The sequence below is a fragment of the Halichoerus grypus genome, chromosome 9, assembly GCF_964656455.1.
Source record: "Halichoerus grypus chromosome 9, mHalGry1.hap1.1, whole genome shotgun sequence".
In the NCBI taxonomy this organism is placed as follows: domain Eukaryota; kingdom Metazoa; phylum Chordata; class Mammalia; order Carnivora; family Phocidae; genus Halichoerus; species Halichoerus grypus.
Window position 1 is genome coordinate 15,195,829 of NC_135720.1, and position 20,393 is coordinate 15,216,221.

A 20,393-nucleotide genomic window follows, 5' to 3' on the forward strand; every position below is an offset into this window, starting at 1 on the left:
CGTGGTGAAGGGCCTGAGTCATTCCTGAGTCAGTCAAATCCCACCTCTCCTATACGTTCCTATAACCTTAGCTAGTAAAAAAAAGTGGATCTCTTTACGCAAAATAAAGCTCTCCCCCCATGTTTCTGTTTCTTTTTAGTCTCTTCCCTGATGATTTCACTCTCCCGTCTGAAAGTCTGCAATGGCTCCCCAGGACCCAGAAGACAAGTCCAAGCATCTTAGGAGACACACAAGGCCCTGGGTGATCTGGCCAGCTGCCCAGCTTCTCCCGCCACCGCCCCCTGACTCTGGACATCAGCATCGTGTCAGCAACAGCTGACCGAGCTTCTGTCCACCTACTGATTGCATCTGGTTATCACTGGGATCATCCCCTTCTTCAGTCTATTCGTCTACACTTCAGTTTCTCCCATTCCACGTCCACAATTTTTCCCATATCCACATATAACCTATGGTCATCATTTTTTTTCTTTAACTCAACCATCTTTTGAACTTACCTGAATTTATTTCTATGAAAAGGAATTTTGTATGATTTCAGTAGAATTTGCCACAACTGGAAGATAACAATAAAGCAAACACCGTACAATGACCATGAGGAGCCCTGAGTCAGTATGGAACAGTTGATCACTATATTATACACCTGAAACTAATATAACTATGTGTTAATTATACTAGAATTAAAATTTTTTTAAAAAGAAGAAAAAAAACCCCACTGTACAATGAAAACAAAACAGTACGACTAGGTACTATTGCTTGTACTCAGCCCTGAGCTTAAGGTTTATTCTTTATTTAAAATGTAGACTAGTAAATGTTCTAGGGGCATAAAGACATAATAACCTCTAATTAAGATTTTCTCCTTGATAGTGAAGGAATTGGAAGAAAAATTAAAGGGAACCCATTTTTCACCTTATGATTGAACATTATGTAGTGACCTGTCATGCAGTACCTAGAAGTATTTTATGTGTCCCAAGAGCTATGTGCCCCACACCTGAAAATGTTGCTTTACCCCACGGACACTAGAAGAAGAAACTGGTAAACCTGACATTATCACCAGAACGACACGTTGCATAATCACGCCACCCAAAGGGCAAAACTTAATTACAAGAATCAGGCTTGCTTGTGAAAGGTTAAGTGGAAAGACCACTTGCAGACAATTATCATCATCTAGGCGAAATACGATGCAGATGTGAGGCAGATATTGTTGCAACCAAACGGGAACATACTCCTCAGATACAGGGCTCAATTTCCACCAGCTGTTTTCCCCCTTCTGCTACAGAAAGCGTGGGCTCCTCTCTCCCCAGCACCATCTCCAGCTTATAGGGCTGTCTTGGCTAAGGGTCCCAGCACTACTCTCAATACACGTAGCCTGGAAGACGCCCTCCTCAGACCCACACCCCCAAGGCGCCATTCACCAGGAGCTGGCCCACTTCCAAAGCCACCCTTTCTCCACTCTCACCCAGCAGGTGCTGGGCCCTGTTCCCGGGCGTCGCCGATGGGGAATCCCTTGTCCATCATCACCTCGTTGGCTGCTAGACTGTGAGCCGCCATGCTCCATGCAGGCCAACGTTACTCAGGCTCTGGAGGCGTGTGGTAAGTCTAAAGGCTCCTCTAGCCCCACAGTACAAACTGCCACCCTCGGCAGTGATACAATTAGCTACAATGGCAACTAATATTTGTACCCGGCTTTATAGTATATTCATTCACCACAGTATTCTATTTTAGCTGTACGGTATCTGGCCACATGCGGAGAGCTAGCTGGGACCTGCCAGTTAATGTCCCTGAGTCCTGACAGCCCTTCGTCGGGCCCAGCCCAGGTCATTCAGAGACGGGAGCTCAGTTCTTAGAAACTGGCAAAAGCAAGGCAGGCCCCCAGTATCAGGGGAAGCAAGGGGCTCTGAGATGGTAAGGGGATGGGCGGGGTAGGAAGAGCACAGCTGCAACCCAATTATGGAGAAGAGATGCTCAGCCTCCAAAGCCGTGTAGATTTCACAATGAGGTGAGCAGTGAAATAAACAGCAAGGTTGAGTCAACCCTGACTTTTTAAATTAAGCTTCTTAATTTCTCCCAAGGACAGAAAAGTACACTATATGAGAAGGGGGAAATTTGTTGGTAGGGACCAGATGTCCCCAGCCGCAGGGTGGAGGGAACGAGGGAAAAGAAGCCAGGCAACTCACACAGTACCTTCCAGCACCACCGCACCTTGTTTCCGAAACACAGGGTGGTCTTATTAGGAAATCCTCCCTCGGGTCCTTCCTCTGGGAAGCCATCAGGCATCATCAGGCCTCCCCAGTGTCCCCCCCACTTAGTCATCCTTAGCAATCACCCAGACTGCTCCGTGTCATTCTCTTCTCCTCTGGCTTTGAGGAGTTGGGCAAGCTCGGTGTATGGAAATCCCCAGTGCTATTTACCTTCCTTCCTAGCACAGATTTCTTTGAGGAATTTGAACTATTCCAATGACACACGCTTACAATGAAACATGTCCCTTTCTTTATGACCCAATTGACTTCCCCGTTTTGAAATCCGAGTTCACTTTATTTATCATTCCTAGTCTATGTTTTGCTACCTGCCTATTTAACACCAATTATGGGAATTATTCTCATCTCTCCTCCCACATGAGGAAGCCAATGAATAGAACAGATTCTTCCCAGGCCCAAGGCTATAATAGTAGTAAAGTAGTAAATAATAGTAGTAAAGACATAATAACTTCTAATTAAAATTTTCTCCTTGACAATGGGAAGAATTGGAAGAAGAAACTAAAGGGAACCCATTTTTCACTTCAGGACTGAACATTATATAATGCCCTGTCACGCACCACCTAGAAACACTTTGTATCCCCCACAGGACATTTGAAAACCTGGCTTTACAACACAGATGCTGCCTCAGCACCCCGGCAGCCCCTTCCGACCAGGGTGGGAGCAGTGGCTTGTGGACCCCCACCCCAACACCCCCCCAAAGGTCAGTCTCAAGGTGTGAGGGGGTGTGGAAGATACCTACCTCGATATTTGCTCCCCAGTTTTTGCACCCCATCAGATGCTTTCCCTTGTTTCCTGCTTTCCTTATTTTTAAATATGTTCCCTCCCCTGGCCTGTGTCTGCCCTTTTTCTCCTCGAGAGAAATAAGCCTCAACTCAGAAGGGCTTCAGGGGAAAAGAGCTAATGACTCAGAAGAAAAAAATACAACAGGAAATATTTCCTAAAATACTGTCCCCACCATACATATTTAAGTGCTAGCTTAATGCCAGGCTCCTTTTCCCTCTTGGTCTGTTTCCAGATTCAGAAACATTCCAGAAGTCCAGTCCAGAGCGCTCATCTGCAAAGAGCTAGGACATTATTCACATCTGTATTCACAACACGCACATCTGCCAGAAGTGATACGCGCCTGTGAAGTCACATACCCGTTCCGGGGGGCACACATACAGGACATTTAAAGATTCTGATTAAATTTGTTTAAGTTGTCATTCCTTTCTTCTCTGTCGTGATTAGAAGTGGAACACTTCAAATCCAGGAAGCACACTGCCCTGATCTGAGTACCTTCCTCCCTTCCAGGGATAAGGCATCTCACCGAGCTCATGAAACACTGTTGCCTGCCTGACTCTTCTCAGTGAAGGGCTGTGCTCATTTGCTCACTTCTTCCTAAGCAGATTCCCACGTGATAGCTCCCTACGTGATCCCAAATACCACAGTCACCCACACTTGGAAGAAATGCTTATATTTTCTCTACGTCACATCACCCCTTTTTTTCTTTTTTTCTTTGAATTCCAGGATAGTTCATATACGGTGTTCTAGTCCTTCCACATGTACAATATAGGGACTCTACACTTCCACATCTTACTCAGTGCTCATCACGGGAAGTGGCCTCTTCATCCCCTCCACCTACAGCACCCTTTTTTGATGGAATTTTCACGCAGCAGCCATGGCTTGGGTTCAACTATCGAGGAGACTCTACAATGATCTAATATGCTGATTTGTGTAGCTTTTGCATTTCCCCCACAACTCTAGAAAACCAGAGGAAGCTTTTGTCCGTTTCTCTTCTGCTCTATCTGTTGTGAGACTTCCACTCTTTCACATAAACTAAAGGGGTAACTTGCAAAAAGCAACAAGGGAACCAAGCTGAGCACTTGCCTGCAGCTCAGCCAGCTTGGCTTTGAGCTCTGTGTTCGCTTCTCGACACGCACTCAGCTCCTTCTGCAGCCTCTCCACCCTCTTCTGCAACTTTCTTAGGGTGAGATTGGCCTCGTCCCTCTCCACAGCCAAGGCCGAACGCACCTGCTTCTCCTCCTCCAGCTGGGCGATTTTCTGCCGCAGGAGGCCCATATGTAGTTCTTTGCTCTCCAGCCTTTCTTTCTGAGTCCTGAGCTGATTTGATACAAACAGGGATTTTTTTAAAAAATAATGACTGAACAGTCAGTAAATACAAATGAATCACTCGGATCATGTTGATCTTTATCTACACTTCAATAAGACTAATTTATAAACCACCAAAAAAGGTTATTGGATTCCTTTTCCCAATTACATGTTTTATTCCTATTTTTTCAAGAATTTTGTAGCTGCAAAGGATGAGACAAAAGAGCCACAGAAGACACAGAGAGAAGTAGGCTTTCAACATCTGATTCTCTCCCACAGTATGTACAGCATAATAGACACATAAAATTACTTTTAAAACTACTAAAATGGGCTTATCAAGATCAGAATAGGGTAGAGAGACAAAATCCTCTCCACCACCCCATGGCAACTATACTTACACTGGTCTTTTCTAAAGGAAGCCAGAGTGCAGGTTAGTACCAAAACCTAGACTGGCTAATTTCAATCCCTTAGAACCAGACTGAGCAACACCAAACATGAGAGTTGATATATTTTTAAAGTAAGCTATACCAGGGAGAGTTTAGAGAAACCTTTGCTTACATGTTTAAAATCTTTAAAATAGAAGGGACATCAAGAAGGTTTTAGTTCATTGGTATCTTTATTATACGCCTGGCCTATACCATCCACAAACCAAGCAGAGAACAAGTTCTTCAAACAGCACTTATCACTCACAGTCAAACTTGATGAAGGAAATTATGGTGGTTTTTAAAAAAAGATTATGGACTCTAAGGGGGGGAAAAAATCCTCGTAGGCTTCAAATGTCACATTTAGTGAGTAGAATATTAAGTACAGAACCCTCCTTCATCTGTTGCGAACACTGGGAATTGGAATCGTGTAGAATTCTAGAACGTTAGAGCTGAAGACTGTCGCATTTTCCCTAATCATATACTCCGCATTTGTAAAGTGTTCAGAGATGTGAAGGGCAGACTGAAACGCAGGCTTGTCTAACTATGACAGCATGGTCCATACCCAGATCCATCTTTAACAAAGCCCTTTTCATGTTTCTCTAGCCAAATTCCCTTCCTTGAGCTTTTTCACGTCAAATTCCACTCTACTGCAAAATTACACTGGTAAGTTCTGTACACTGGTAATTTTAATAATTATACAATACCTAAGAAGGAATGGTGTTGGATAAAGAGGAAGAAAACCATTATCTGAGGAGAACTCAAAGAACTATAGCTCAATTCAATGTCTCTGATGGTAATAGGGTTATCTGCTTTTTTTTTTAAATAAAATATTCCTAAAAATCCAGTAAATGGAGAAGAGGTCAAATGTGAATAGACTACAGTCTATAAGCCAAGAGTTTAAACATGTATTTTATTAAAAATGAACAACCTCATGAGGAAGATGTTATCCCCATCTTAAATATGAGGAAACAGAGACAGAGAGGTATGTAATTTGTCCGAGGTCACAGAGCTTCGTGGAACCAAACTGGGATCCCAGATGTGACTCATTACACAGCCTATACACTATAATTCCACCACAGAATTTTCTCCTAAGAACTATTACGAGAACACATCTGTGTTTTGCTCTTTCTTTCACCAATGCCAATAATTATATAACTAATCATTATATTTTTATCCTTTTCATCCACTCATTCATTTATTTCGTCTAAACTGTTTCTCTTCTTTTGAGTGAGTGGAAAATTAGCTCTTCTCGCTTTACTATCCAATGCAAGAGAGTTTATTCAGGGGCGCCTGGGTGGCTCAGTTGGTTAAGCATCTGCCTTCAGCTCAGGTCATGATCCCAGGGTCCTGGGATCGAGCCCTGCGTCGGGCTCCCTGCTCCGCGGGAAGCCTGCTTCTCCCTCTCCCACTGCCCCTGCTTATGTTCCCTCTCTCGCTGTGTCTCTCTCTGTCAAATAAATAAATAAAATCTTTTTTAAAAAAAGAGAGAGAGTTTATCCAGTTGGAGACTGCTACATGTTTCCCAGTTCTCCTCATCTCTCTTAAGAATAAACAGTGAGTTTCTTTGCGAGGCAAGTGGCTACCCAGAATAAAGACTACAGTTTCCAGCTTGCCTTGCAGCTAGTGTCAGCCATCAGAATCGTGGGATATAAATACAAGTTTACATAGAAAACTCTGGAAGCCTCCATCAAAAGACAGCTCACACATGCTCTTTTGCATCCCTCTTCTTCATCCCTTTCTTCTCCAAAATCTGTCTGGAACACAGACATGATGATTCTAGGTACAGTTTTGAACCACCAGGATGTGGACCACCCTAGGGATGGGAGATTAATGAGCTGAAATCAGCTGGGCTCCTTGAAAACTTTACAGAGCAGACTTGCCACACTCACCCTGAGCCGCCTCCCTCCAGAAATTTATGTGAGGTGGGGGGGCCACTTCTAGTCATTTAAGTCACTTTTATTTGGGGTCTCTATTATTCACAGTCACACATAACCTTAGGTGATATACTTACCATCCCTCAGACTTGAAACAGAGACTCAAATTCTAAATACGTATTTGTATGTTTCCTAACTACAGTGGTAAATAGGAAGGAGGAGTACATTATTTTTCTATATTTAAGTCTCTCCGCAATTCCTTCTCTCAAGCAAGTTTCAATATCCCCTACCTTTCTCTGTAAATTGTGGGCAATAGTCTTGTTTTCAATGACTGCGTTGCTCTCGAGACGGACCAGCTGCTCCGTGCGAGCTAAAACTACATCCAGACGCATGTCAAAGCCAAGTTCAGCAGCCATCTGGTCCAATTTCATTTTCTCTGAGAGCTGATCCAGAAATTTAAGATACTAAACCCAAGAACAAAAATTAAAATGAGACACAAAAACAAAATTATCAGGTGATCTCACAGTATCCCAAGTTTACAGATAGGTCTCATTAAACCCAGTCTGTAGCCCAGCCCGGGACCCCAGTGCCTGGTAATGAATTCCTGAACCACCCTGCCAGTTCCATGTCCTGCTTCTTGTCCAAATTCACTTGACTCTCCTGGTCAGTGATCTTGATGTTCAACCTAACATTAGACACTCTTCGTCACCTCACCATGGGACAAATCTGGCACCATCCTGACTACATCCGCATGTCTCTGTTTTGGCTACTTGCTGCTACCATGGTGCCCCTTCCAGGTTAATCCAACCCCTGGGATCTACCCACTCACAAAACTTCCATGGCAATTTTTCCCACCTAAGTGGGCCCTGGCCTCAAATGTAAAAAAAAAAAAAAAAAAAAAAAAAATGACAACAGTTACCACTCCAGTCACTCCAAAATCAAAGCTCTCTCCATACAAACACACTTGGACAATGTTTTTGCTTTTTAAGTTAAAATCCTATACAAAAAACATGTCTTTAAGAGTTTTTAATGTATCATACTTTAAGGAATAACATTGTAAAATAGAGCTGTATCAAGGAAGTAAAGGTTCATATTTGAACAGGTTAGCATCACAAAACTGTTCTAGGATCTTCCTCCACTTGATTTCCTTTTTCTTTCTTCCAAGTTTTAATTTAAATTCTAGTTAGTTAACATATAGTATAATATTGGTTTCAGGAGTAGAATTTAGTGATTCATCACTTACATACAACACTCAGTGCTCATCATAAGAGGTGTCCTCCCTAATACCCATCACCCATCTAGCCCATCCCCCGCCCACCTCCCCTCCAGGAACCCTCAGTTTGTTCTCTATAATTAAGAGTCTGTTTTATGGTTTGCCTCTCTTTTTTTCCCCTTAATGTTCATTCTATTTTTTTTTTTAAAGATTTTATTTATTGATTTGACAGAGAGAAACACAGCGAGAGAGGGAACACAAGCAGGGGGAGTGGGAGAGGGAGAAGCAGGCTTCCTGCTGAGCAGGGAGCCCGATGCAGGGCTCAGTCCCAGGACCCTGGGATCATGACCTGAGCCAAAGGCAGACGCTTAACGACTGAGCCACCCAGGCGCCCCTCATTTGTTTTATTTCTTAAATTCCACATGAGTGAAATCATTTGGTATTTGTCTTTCTCCGACTGACTTATTTCACTTAGCATAATACACTCTAGTTCTATCCGTGTTGTTGCAAATGACAAGATTTCATTCTTTTTTATGGCTGAGTAATATTCCATAACACACACACACACACACACACACACAATCACACACACACACACATACCACATCTTCTTTATCCATTCATCAGTCAACGTACATTTGGGCTCTTTCCATAATTGGGCTATTGTTAATAATGCTGCTATAAACATCAGGGTGCATGTATCCCTTTGAATCAGTATTTTTTGTATCCTCCATTTGATTTCTGTGGTTTCTGGCCATGCCAGCCAGAGTAAGGCTTCCTAAGTGCTTGCTGGATGAGTGAACCAATCAATGAGTTTTCTGTATCATCACTTCACGATTTGGGTTCTCTCTTTGAAACTAGCCTCACCTTGCAGTAAGTCCTCATCTATCTGGCATCTCTGAGGCAATTATATGTTTAAATAAGTATAATTCCCTGATGACTGAATCATGCCAGTGTGAAGCCCAGAACTATCTATACTCTCAGTCATCAAGATGAAATTGTGAGTATTTCCAAATTTTGCTGAATGGCATATCTAAAATTTAATCTCTTCTTTGGGAGGCACAGTCATGGCAAAATATTGCTTATTGGCTGTGTTACAAGACCATGGGTTACTGTGTTGTGCTGTAACACCATAGGTTGCTTTTGTTCTCACATCATCAATTCGTCCCTTCTTTTGTGTTTTTTTTTTTTTTTTGAAGATTTTATTTATTTGACAGAGACACAGACACAGCGAGAGGAAACACAAGCAGGGGGAGTGGGAGAGGGAGAAGCAGGCGTCCCGCTGAGCAGGGAGCCCAATGCAGGGCTCGATCCCAGGATCCCAGGACCCCAGGACCATGACGTGAGCTGAAGGCAGACGCTTAACAACTGAGCCACCCAGGTGTCCATCAATTTGTCACTTCTTAAAGCAGTATCAGCTCTCCCCTTGGAATTACTCATTTCTTATTTTTTTTTTTTTGAGAGAGAGTGCGTACATGAGTGAGGGGGAGGGGCAGAGGGAGAGGGAGAGAGAAAAACCTAAGCAGGCTCCACGCCCAGTGCGGAGCCCAACATGGGGCTCCAACTCATGACCCTGAGATCATGACCTGAGCTGAAATCAAGAGTTGGACGCTTAATAGACTGAGCCACCCAGGCGCCCCTGGAATTACTCATTTCTAACACTTGTGAATGAAAGGAAAATAACTGCTAGTGTTTGTTTTGTAAATAAAATAGAATCAGTACCTTTCAGGTGGAGGTATAAAGCCTCTCTTGCTATGTCTACAGGTGACCCATCCACTTAGCATGCAAAGATCTATAACAGGCATAAAGGGATAAAGACAGGACCAAGCCAACACCCCACAGAACAAGTGCTCATTTCAAGGATCTTGGCTATGCCTCAGAAAGCGAGGGTTACTCGAAGGATTTACTGTACAGCTTGTTTCTTTGAGTCACAGATTAGCCTAGATATCTTCTATTCAGTGTGAACCTCAATTACCTATATCTAAATCTCAACTCTGTACAACTCAGCTTTTCTAGTTTACACGCCCATCCCCCTCACTAGGATGTGCATGTTATAGGCGGTTATCTACAGAATAGTCTACCAGGACGGAATCTGTTTACATAATTCGCTTTCATAACTGAGAGTTCTTTTGGCACAGTCTCAATGAAAATTAATGAGTCATTACAACAAAAAAAAAAAGGGAAGAGACAATCTACCTAAAATTTTTGCCTTTTATTATGTTTCTTCATAATTTAAATACTATTTATTTAACTCTTCCCTAAGTGCTGGAGAAACCCAGAAAAAAAGAAAATAAAAATGTCCCCTGGCCTCAAGAATCTTGGAGTTGACTGGAGAAGATGAATTAAAAACTGAAGAAAGGGACCTGGGTGGCTCAGTCAGTTAAGTGTCCAACTCTTGGTTTCAGCTTAGGTGGTGATCTCAGGGTCATGAGATCGAGTCCCACAACGGGCTCAATGCTGACTCTCTCTCCCTCTCCCTCTGCCCCTCCCCCCTGCACACACGCTCTCTCTCAAATAAATGAATAAATCTTAAAAAAAAAAAAAAAGAAAAACCTGAAGATAATAAACCTAAGTGCTGTGACAGACACGGGCACGTGTTGCATGAAGGAAAACTAAGCCTCTAAGGGACTCCCAGAGGAAGTGATTATTGGAGCCAAGTCTTCAAGGGACAGCTACTACCAGGTGAAGGAGTTAAGGAGAACATTCTCTCAGAGAGAACAGCAATGTGCAATATGGGATGCTAAGGGGGCTCTCTCTCGCTCTCTTTTTTTTTTTTTTTTTGCCAGGTAAGTGTTTTTTTTTACAAATTTGAACATGGATATCTTTGGATTCAATCCCCCCACACCCTTGCAGGGCCCTGTTGGTCCACAGAGGCCTTGAGTTTGCCACCGTGGGCTGGAGAGATGGCAGGGTGATGGGAAGCCTGGAGGGGGGGACCTGGCCATGTCACAGAATGCTCAGCCATGGTGAGAAGGAATCTGTAGCTGAGCCTGAAGGCCATAGAGAGCCCCTGCCCAGTTTTAAGATGGAGAAAGGTAAGACTAGACATGCCTCTTATTAAGACCTCCCCGGCACAGTGGGGAGCTGTCAGGTTGCTTCTGGAGTCCATGCATATGACCATAATGCTCTAAGTCAAAGCACTGCCACTAAATACAGAGTTGGGGGCAGAGGGTATTTGAGATACCTTAAGGAGATGGAATCTACAGTGTTTAGGAATTGCTTAAAAAGAGGAAAGCACTGGGACATCTAAGTGGCTTAGTCATTAAGCATCTGCCTTCGGCTCAGGTCATGATCCCGGGGTCCTGGGATCGAGCCCCGCATCGGGCTCCCTGCTCAGCGGGAAGCCTGCTTCTCCCTCTCCCACTCCCCCTGCTTGTGTTCCCTCTCTCTCTCTGTCAAATAAATAAATAAAATCTTAAAAAAAAAAAAAAAGAGGGAAGCATTACGGATGACTCTGGGGCTTTTGGCTTGGACACCTGGAGGCAGATGACCTCATCATCCCTGAGGCAGGAGGGGGCAAATCTGTGGAGAGGTGACCATTTCCATTTGGAATATGTTTAGTGCAAGGCACACGTGGGACATCCAGGTGGACAGTCCAGCAGTCAGACTTCTTCCAATGTAACATACTGTATTCAGGTGCAACATGTCCTTTCAAACTTAAAATTTCAACAAACACACCTTTTTCAGATACCCTTCACCCTCCCCAATATCTCCAATCTACCCCTTCATTCATAAAACCACTACTTGGTCCAAATATTTATTAGCTTCCATTCTGCACTATTCTAAGAATCCCTCAGCTGGGCTCTCTGCCTTTAAGTCTCTAGGTCCTCAGAGCCAGTCTGCTTTCAGAGACTCAAAACCCTTTCTTTCTTTTACTTTCTTTTACTCAGAAACCTTCTACGGTGTCCTGTTACCCATAGGATAAAGCCTTGGGAAATTAGCCTTCTCTATGCCAATTATTCCTACATGCTTCTAGAGCCTCCTCATGCCTCTGGCCTCACCATGCACCATGTTCAGTCTCCCCGTGCCCCACTGGTCTCCTGAGCAGCCTGGCACACCTCCATTCCCTCCTCCTTCCTGCTGTTCCCTGTACCCTGAATCCCTTCCCCACCTCTTCTGCCTGACAAATTCCTACTCATTATTTAAAGCCTCTCATGAATGCCACCTCCTATGTGAAAAGGGCTCATTTCCTCACACACAGAAATAGGAACTTTACCCAAGTTCCTGTTGAATTTTATACCTATCTCCATTAATTAATTATTGTGTCCTCATTTACCTGTCCCATCCACTTAGACTAGGATTTCCCACAGACCCCTTACGCATCTTTGCCTAGCCAACCCTCAATGCAGGCAAGATGTTTCCTCGGCTTTTTTAAGTACAGAAAAATGAGCATGAATGAGTCTCCAGGGTACGGACTTTTTAACCTAAGCGTGTTTTTCATGCCAAATTCCAATCCCATTTGTCTTTTTCTTCCCATGCAGACTCCTGGGACCCACAAACATGTACCTTCCCATTCCATCCAATAAAACCTCTCTTTGGTCCTCCTGCTACATGTCTCTTTTTCCCTGCTCACCAGATTTCGTAAGAATCTATTTCTACATCTCTAGCCTTCCCTTCTCACTCACCCCTCAACCCAGTGCAAACTGGTCTCTGTTCACCACTCTACTAGAAGGGGGGCCCCTCGTCTTCTCACTCCACTCTCCTCGCCCATGGGGCTAGCGCCATTAGCATTTCTGAGTCTGTCCCTACTGTAACTTCAGCTTCACGGGGACATCACGTCCTCTTTCTAAAACATCGCGACGCTCAAAGTCACTTATTAGGCTCCATATTCTACAAAGCAGAGAATAAAGAATCTTCCTAATCCAAATAAATCTAGTCTTCTCTCTTGCCACAACCCCATCAGGGGGTGCAGTGTTGCAGCCAAATGGGAACAATTGCTCTGCACTCTGACCTAACGATGCACCTACAAGCTTTCATGCCCTCGCTCAACCTGTTGGCCCTACAGGATCTGCTCGCCTTCTCCACTAAAATCCGACTTCTCCTCCAAGGATGAATGGCATTATTCTCTCCCCTGTAAAAATCCTCCCCTTATCCAGAAGTTATCATTCCCTTCACTGAATTCCTACAGCATTTCATCAATCAATCCATCTCTTACAACACGTACAGCTTCACCATCATAGCAAATTACTAGAATGTCGGCCTCCTCTACTGAATGATGAGCCTTTTATGATCAAGAGCCTTTTATGATCAAGACTTTTATGAGATTTTATGATCAAGACCTGTGTGTTATTCATACCTTAGCCCTCAAACCATCAGGGTCTCATGTATGATGAGTTTAACTGGATTAATTTGACTCAAGAAAGCCCCCAAGAATGGGAAGATCCCCCCAAACAGTATCTGTTGTTCCTTGACATTTCCTCATTCCTCAGACGTAACCATTCTACTGAAATACTATAAAATTCGGAATATTTTCAGGTAAAATTTTACACTGCAACAGATGTTTCTACCCATGGATATACCGTCAGGTTATTACTTTTTGTTTCTCAAAATTCAAGTGATCTCGCAAAACATCTCCAGAAACCAGCTCTCCCTCCAGCTGTGTCAGCTGACCCTGAAGAGTCTCCAACTTGTTTTCTGCTTTCTGGGCTCTCTGTAGAGCTTTCTGGTGAAACCCAGATTCATTTCCCAACTGTTCCACAAGCTCAGATATTCGGGCTTCAAGCTGGGAAACCATCTGGAAACAAAGAAACAGACAAGGATAAGCCTTGTTTTCAATGCAACAAAGTGTTAAAATCTAGTGCTCAGCCCAAGCAACATAACTATTTATAACACCAACTTCCAGATTCTTTGTAAAAATTAAATTAAAAAACAGGTAATTTGGGGGCACCTGAGTGGCTCAGCCGTTAAGCATCTGCCTTCGGCTCAGGTCATGGTCCCAGGGTCCTGGGATCGAGCCCCGCATTGGGCTCCCTGCTCCGCGGGAGGCCTGCTTCTCCCTCTCCCACTCCCCCTGCTTGTGTTCCCTCTCTCGCTGTGTCTCTCTCTGTCAAATAAATAAATAAAATCTTTAAAAAAAAAAAAACAAACAGGTAATTTGATAGCTGTCTTTGCCTCTCCTTGAAATAAATATGCATTCATTATCTAATAAAATATTTCTATTGGTATTTTTAATTTTTATATAATTCCTTAAACAGGTTACTCGAGAAATTTTATGGATCATATTGACTTACCCCTAAAACTGCCATTCATTTAGGACTTTCAAAGCTTAAAGCTTGAAAAAAAAAAGTTCAGACAGAAAGTGCTTTTAAACCTATGTAAGTGTCATTCTCCAGAGAAACTCTTCAACCAGATATAGTGGATTAAAGATTATACAGTGAGCTAGTTTTGATAGTAAATTTATCAGGAATTCAAGTGCATAAAGATAATTTTTCAAGCTTTTTTTAAATTTTCCATTGAATATTGGTTACTCATGCACCAAACTCCGGTGATGCTGTTTCCGTGCTGTGTACTTAAGTAGTGATGTTATCATTTTAGCATTTGAGAGGTCAAATTTAACACAGCAACTCTACGTACAAGAAGGCAGGAGAATCTGATTGCTACCTCCTCTCCTACAAAATGAAATCACAGTTTTTCCATTAAAGGCGCCACTTCCCTCCACACACCCCTCACTTGCCCAATGCTTCCATCCCTTCCTGAAGTTTCTCTTTGTCCTGATATTCCTTTAACCAAGAACATTAGTTTACCAAACACCTCAGGTATGCTCTGAGAATAATCAAATTGATTCTACCAAATCCAGTTTTCATGAAACATTGAATTCTATAAAAACACCAAGTTTGGGGTGATAAATTTGTTTTGTTTTGATGGTTTGTTTCAGAAGAGGAAAAGAAAAAAATAGATATTTACATAATACTCAGTACCATTCTTGCAAAATTGAAATAATTTGGGGCATCTGGGGGGTTCAGTCAGTTAAGCATCTGCCTTCGGCTCAGGTCCTGATCTCAGGGTCCTGGAATCAAGCCCCATGTCAGGCTCCCTGCTTAGAGGGGAGTCTGCTTATCCCTCCCCCTCTGCCCCTCCCCCCTGCTTGTGTACTCTCTCTCTCTCTCAAATAAATAAAATAAAATCTTTAAAAATATTTTTTTTTAATTGAAATAACTTGATGGTTTCAGGTTTACAATTTCAGTTAAAAAAAAATTCTGCTTATCTATCTATAACCATTTTGTTTTGTTTTTTAAATAGGCTCCACGCCCAATGTGGGGCTCAAACTCATGACCCTGAGATCAAGGGCTGCATGCTCTACCAACTAAGCCAGCCAGGCTCTCCTATCAATAACCATTTTTAAAAGCAAGAAGACACTCAAGCCATCCTCAAATATTTTGAAAGGCTATTATATGGAAGAATAATAAGGTTTGTTCTGAGCCCTCAGAGCTTAAGGACCAAAGATATAAATCAGAGAAATAATTCCACTTCAGTATAAGGAAGAATTTCTCCTGGTCCCCATAATTACAAAGTAATACATGCCCACTATAAAAGATTCATTAAGGATTTTAAAAAGTATAAATAAGAAAAAGAAATAATCCCCACCCAGAGAGAACAACTATTAATGTTTTCAAATAGGGTACCTGGGTTGCTCAATCAGTTAAGTGTCCGACTCTTGATTTCAGCTCAGGTCATGATCTCAGGGTTGTGAGATCGAGCCTCACATTGGGTTCCATGCTGGGCATGGAGTCTGCTTAAGATTCTCTCTCTCTCTCTTTCCCCCCTGCTCTATATTTAAATCTATTTTTATGCACTGTTAAAACAGAGTTGAGATACTATATTTGCAATTTTATGTCTTTGTGTTTACCTGATATTTTAAGCATCTTCCCAGGTCTGGCAGTGGATTCCTAGTCACTGGAGATGGTAAGAAATTGGCCAACCATGTGTTAACAGTGTTATGGAGTGGACTGAAGGGCTACAATCAGGAATGTTACACTATCGAATCTCTAAATGCTCTAATCCTGTGCTTCCATGGCTCTCAAGGTCCCAGGTCTGTAATTCAATTAATTCTATACTGCTATGGGTACTTGAAATCAAGTATTTGATGGCAAGCTGCTTAGCACCACATCAAAGGAATTATATTCTCCAAGGGAATTTCAAATTTAATTACAGAGTATGAGCCTCCGAGAACCTCAGGTTGTTTTTTCCTACCATCCGCACTTAACTGATAATAGGTGTGATCTTAATGCAAGAGTCTTGGTACAATACACAAAGTAACTTACAGAACAACAGCCATCAAACAACACCCCAAGATACTGCCTTGGGGGAGGGGGATGCCGTTTACAGATATTACATTATCTGTATGTATTTCCCCGAAGAAAGCAATGCCTGCCATAGAGATTGATCAGTAAAGACTCCATTTTGAAGATGACCCCTCAGGCACCTACAGGAAGTTAAACTAAGGCAGTGTTAATGACCCTGAAGAAAGAAGAGGACATCTTGATGGAGACCAGACTGTGGCACAGGGTCTTTGGAGTCAGATAGTCCTGGTCTCGAGTGCCCACTCTACTCCTCACCAGCATGTGAACTGAAGCAAGTACTTAACCTCTCTGAAACTCAGCGTCTTTGCTTTGACGATCAGATGATAACTTAGATAATGTGAGTAGCACAGTATTGCACACCCAACTGAAGTTCAACGCACTGCATTCATTCTGATCATCAGTATTACTACCCCAGTATGTTGGTTGAGTCGGTCCTATGCTTTTGTCATAAAGAGTTAAAGGGGCCCTGCAGGAATTGTCCTTTGTCATGTTTCTCAAACCACTGGCAGCCCATAGAACCTGTTTTTCAACTGAAAACCTTTCTGGGAAGCACAAATACGGGACAATGTGCTAAATCAAAGGTGAAAGGATTCCTCCTGGATCCTCACCCTGAGTGGACCCAAGAGGGTTCCACGGAACTTGAAGACTCAGCATAGTATAACTTTTTTTTTTAAGATTTTATTTATTTATCTGACAAAGAAAGACAGCGAGAGAGGGAACACAAGCAGGGGGAGTGGGAGAGGGAGAAGCAGGTTTCCCGCCAAGCAGGGAGCCCGATGCGGGGCTCGATCCCAGGACCCTGGGATCATGACCTGAGCCGAAGGCAGACGCTTAACGACTGAGCCACCCAGGCGCCCCAGCATAGTATAACTTTTAAAACCACCAGTATGGAGATGGCTGAACCATGCAGAATCTACAAACTGCCCTGCCAAAAATCCTTGTGTCCAGAGAGGAGCAAACAGCTGAGAAGCTCTCCACATTCTAGGCGACAAAGAACTGAGCTTAGTTAGGTCTCGGTACATGTGATAGCACCATTTTTTTCTCAGAGCTAAATGTACATAGATTTATTCAAATAAATTAACATCCCAATCTGACTCGGTTCTTGGGAACATAAATGGGTGCCTGGGTGAATATACGTGTCTTGCCAAAACTGTAAAGATGGGTTGTATTTTTAACACCAAGAACTCCAAAGAATCAGTAAGCTTTTCTTTCTTTATTTTTTTTCTTCTTTTTCTTAGTATTATCTGTTAATATATCCCTGATATTCCGTGGGACAAAATGTGCCAGGGATTTCAACACTAGCGATGTAGGGAATGGCGGGGGGGGGGGGGGGGTTGGATTACAGTAAAGAAAACATACCTCATAAAATAAAAAAGGCACGGAAGTAAATTATTCTTCAACAACAAGCAGCCTGTTTTTTGGAAGTGAAGTCATAATGCCCTAAAAGAATTAATTCACGTGCCAAGGACAAGTAGTTGTTGATTTCACCAGAGAGGCACTTTTGCCCTAAGATTAAACCAAATGGAAGCACAAGAGTTCTAAACTGAGGAAGAGCCACTTGGGTTACTTAAGGACCAGTGCCTTTTGGACATAAAACTCTTTTCTCCTTATTCAAGCTATAACTTTTACTGAGGAAATATATAAACTATGTTGTCAGAAACCAGCAATAAAATATCAATCAAATTTTCTTTCCTTCTTATCAGTTTGTTTGGGCAACCTTATTGACTGGCTGTCCCCACTCCCTCCACCTTTGTGCATGTCCACTTTTGCTACAGGTTAAATTGGGTCCTCCAACAAAGAGGTATGTTCAAGTCCCCCAGTACCTCAGAATGTGCCCTTATTTGGAAATAGAGTCTTTACAGACCTGGGTCCTGATGCAATACGACTGGTGTCCTTACAAAAAAAGGAAAAATTGGGACACAGAGACACACACAAATAGAGGGAAAATAATGTGAAGATACAGAGAGAATTCCATCCATAAGCCAAGGACTACCTGAGGCTACCAGAAGCTAGGCGAAAAACCCGAAACAGATTCTCCCTCACAGCCTCGGAAGGAACGAATCCACCATGATTTTAGACTTCTAGCCTCCAGAATTAGGAGACAACACACCTCTATTGTTTAAGCCACCAAGTTAGTGGTACTTTGTTATGGCCATCCTAGGATATTACTATACTGTGATGCTGGAAGAACAAAAATCTCTACCTTTTCACTCTCCCAGACGGCCCTGTCGCCAGGAGTGGCCATATGACATAATTTGGGGCAATGAAATGCAGTGGGAGTCTGCCAAAGCTTCTAGGTAAATGTTTGATTTAGTGTATTGGAGGATTAAGAAGAGAGCAGAATGATTAGATCAGATGAGGGAGCAGGGGGGTGTGTGGAGCTCATCTCAGGTCCTTTAGGGCATCAGGCTGGATCCCCACGGCTCCCAGAGAGCCACGGAACCAAGAAACACTCCAGCAGAGGAAATAAAGCCTTATGTGTGCCTAAAGAAGAACAAAAGAGCTGTCTAGATAAACATTTCTGAGCTTGTATGAATTGTCTTTAACTTAAGAAATGACATAGAAATCAATCATAATCATGTCCTCTCTGTACATAATCATTTCTCATCCAGATGATTAGCAGTTAGGAAACATCTAAAAGCAAGAGAAAAATGTTTGCCTTGAAATTCCACACTAAAATCTGAAAATGTCGCAACTTTCTGTCATTGTGCAAGACATCATTATTTCAAAAACACCTGTTACAAGGGTACTGAAATTTCAAGGCTAAATAACATCTACGCTCATTTAGAATTCCTAGGAACCCAACAGTAGGGCATTCCTCTAGGAGAGCGGTTTCCAACTGGCGATAATCTTACCCTCCAGGGACATTTGTCTGGCGGCATCTTTGGTTGTTACAAATTGAGGGGAAATGGTGCAACTGGTACCTAGTGGGCAGAAGCCAGAGATGCCGCTCTATACCCTACAGTGTACAGAACAGGCCCACGACAAAGGATTATCCAGCCTGAAATGTCAATAGTGCCAAGCCTGAGAAACCCTACTCCAAGATCTACGCTTTTAAAAAGAGAATTTGGTTTTGCTACAAGCAGAAAAGCAAGGAACAAGCAGAAATGACTTACTGAAAAAGTGTGGGTGGTGTCCTGAATTCTACAGAGGATTGCAAACACAGGAGAGTCAAAATGAACAGCAACAAGGTAAACAAGAAAAGCAAGGTTCAGAAAGTAGGAGTCGACCTGAAATGGCGAATTTGCCAGGCCCCACCTAAACCCACCCTTGGGCCTCCCCGGGGGTATTACTCAACCGCTGAGTGTGTGTTTAACCAAGGTAACTGTCCAGGGGTGCACAGCCTCCTCAACAAACAGGTTCATCAATTTGTAAATCTCCCAATTTTCAGAAACATTTCTAAGACAATATATGAAATCCATTTTCTCCTAATTTTACTTGAAGATGAGTCACACAAGACCCCAGCTATATGCTTGATTTCAGGCTCTTAAATAGTGAGAACAGCTATTGAAAAAAATTACAGGGTAGAAGAGGCAGACAAAGGCACTAAAAAGACTCTGAATCATTCCAATTTTTATGGGGGGTTGGGGAGAGGAATAGCCAGCTTAACCAATTTACATCATTTTGCTTTAGAAAATAAACATATACGTCATGCTGACAATTTTATGCCATGTTTCACATGCTGAATTAAAAGAATTTGAGGAAAACATTTGGGAAAACAGAAGAGGGAAGCAATAAAACAAAATGGTAAAGAACCATTAGCTATTGAAGTACAATGAAGTACCTGCTAGTCAAGGTAAATAACTGACTGAAGTATTTCTCAGTCCTGGAAATAATTTTCTTCTCCAATCCAGTACCAACCACGAGAAAAACTGAGTTACTCTCAGAGACCTGCACATGTCACAGGATGACCATTTTATATCCACAAAAAGAATCCTACACTTGGACAAAAGGGTCACTTGGGTTGCTCCTAAGAACACACATAAATTCTGGAGAATTTTTTTTAAGATTTATTTATTTATTTGAGAGAGAGAAAGAATGAACGACAGCGGGGAGGGGGGCAGAGGAAGAGGGAGAGAGAACCTCAAGCAGACTCCATGCTGAGTAGGGAGCCCCACTCAGGCCTTGATCTCACAACCCTGAGATCACGACCTGAGCTGAAACCAAGAGCCAGATGCTTAACCAACTGCGCCACCCAGGCACCCCGAATTTTGGAGAACTTTTAAAGGGAACTGAAAATG

The 20,393-nt window shown here is 42.7% G+C and overlaps 1 protein-coding gene across 1 annotated transcript in view; it reads right to left on the reverse strand.

The window, feature by feature from the left end:
• CCDC170 (coiled-coil domain containing 170) overlaps positions 1–20,393 on the reverse strand; it is a 95,764-nt gene that overhangs the window by 11,832 nt on the left and 63,539 nt on the right. The window contains exons 8-10 of the mRNA XM_078054568.1: positions 13,386–13,586; positions 6,930–7,103; positions 4,126–4,352 (exon numbers count right to left, since the gene is read on the reverse strand). Of these exons, the coding sequence (XP_077910694.1) occupies positions 4,126–4,352; positions 6,930–7,103; positions 13,386–13,586 (602 nt within the window). The remainder of the gene's footprint in view (positions 1–4,125; positions 4,353–6,929; positions 7,104–13,385; positions 13,587–20,393) is intronic.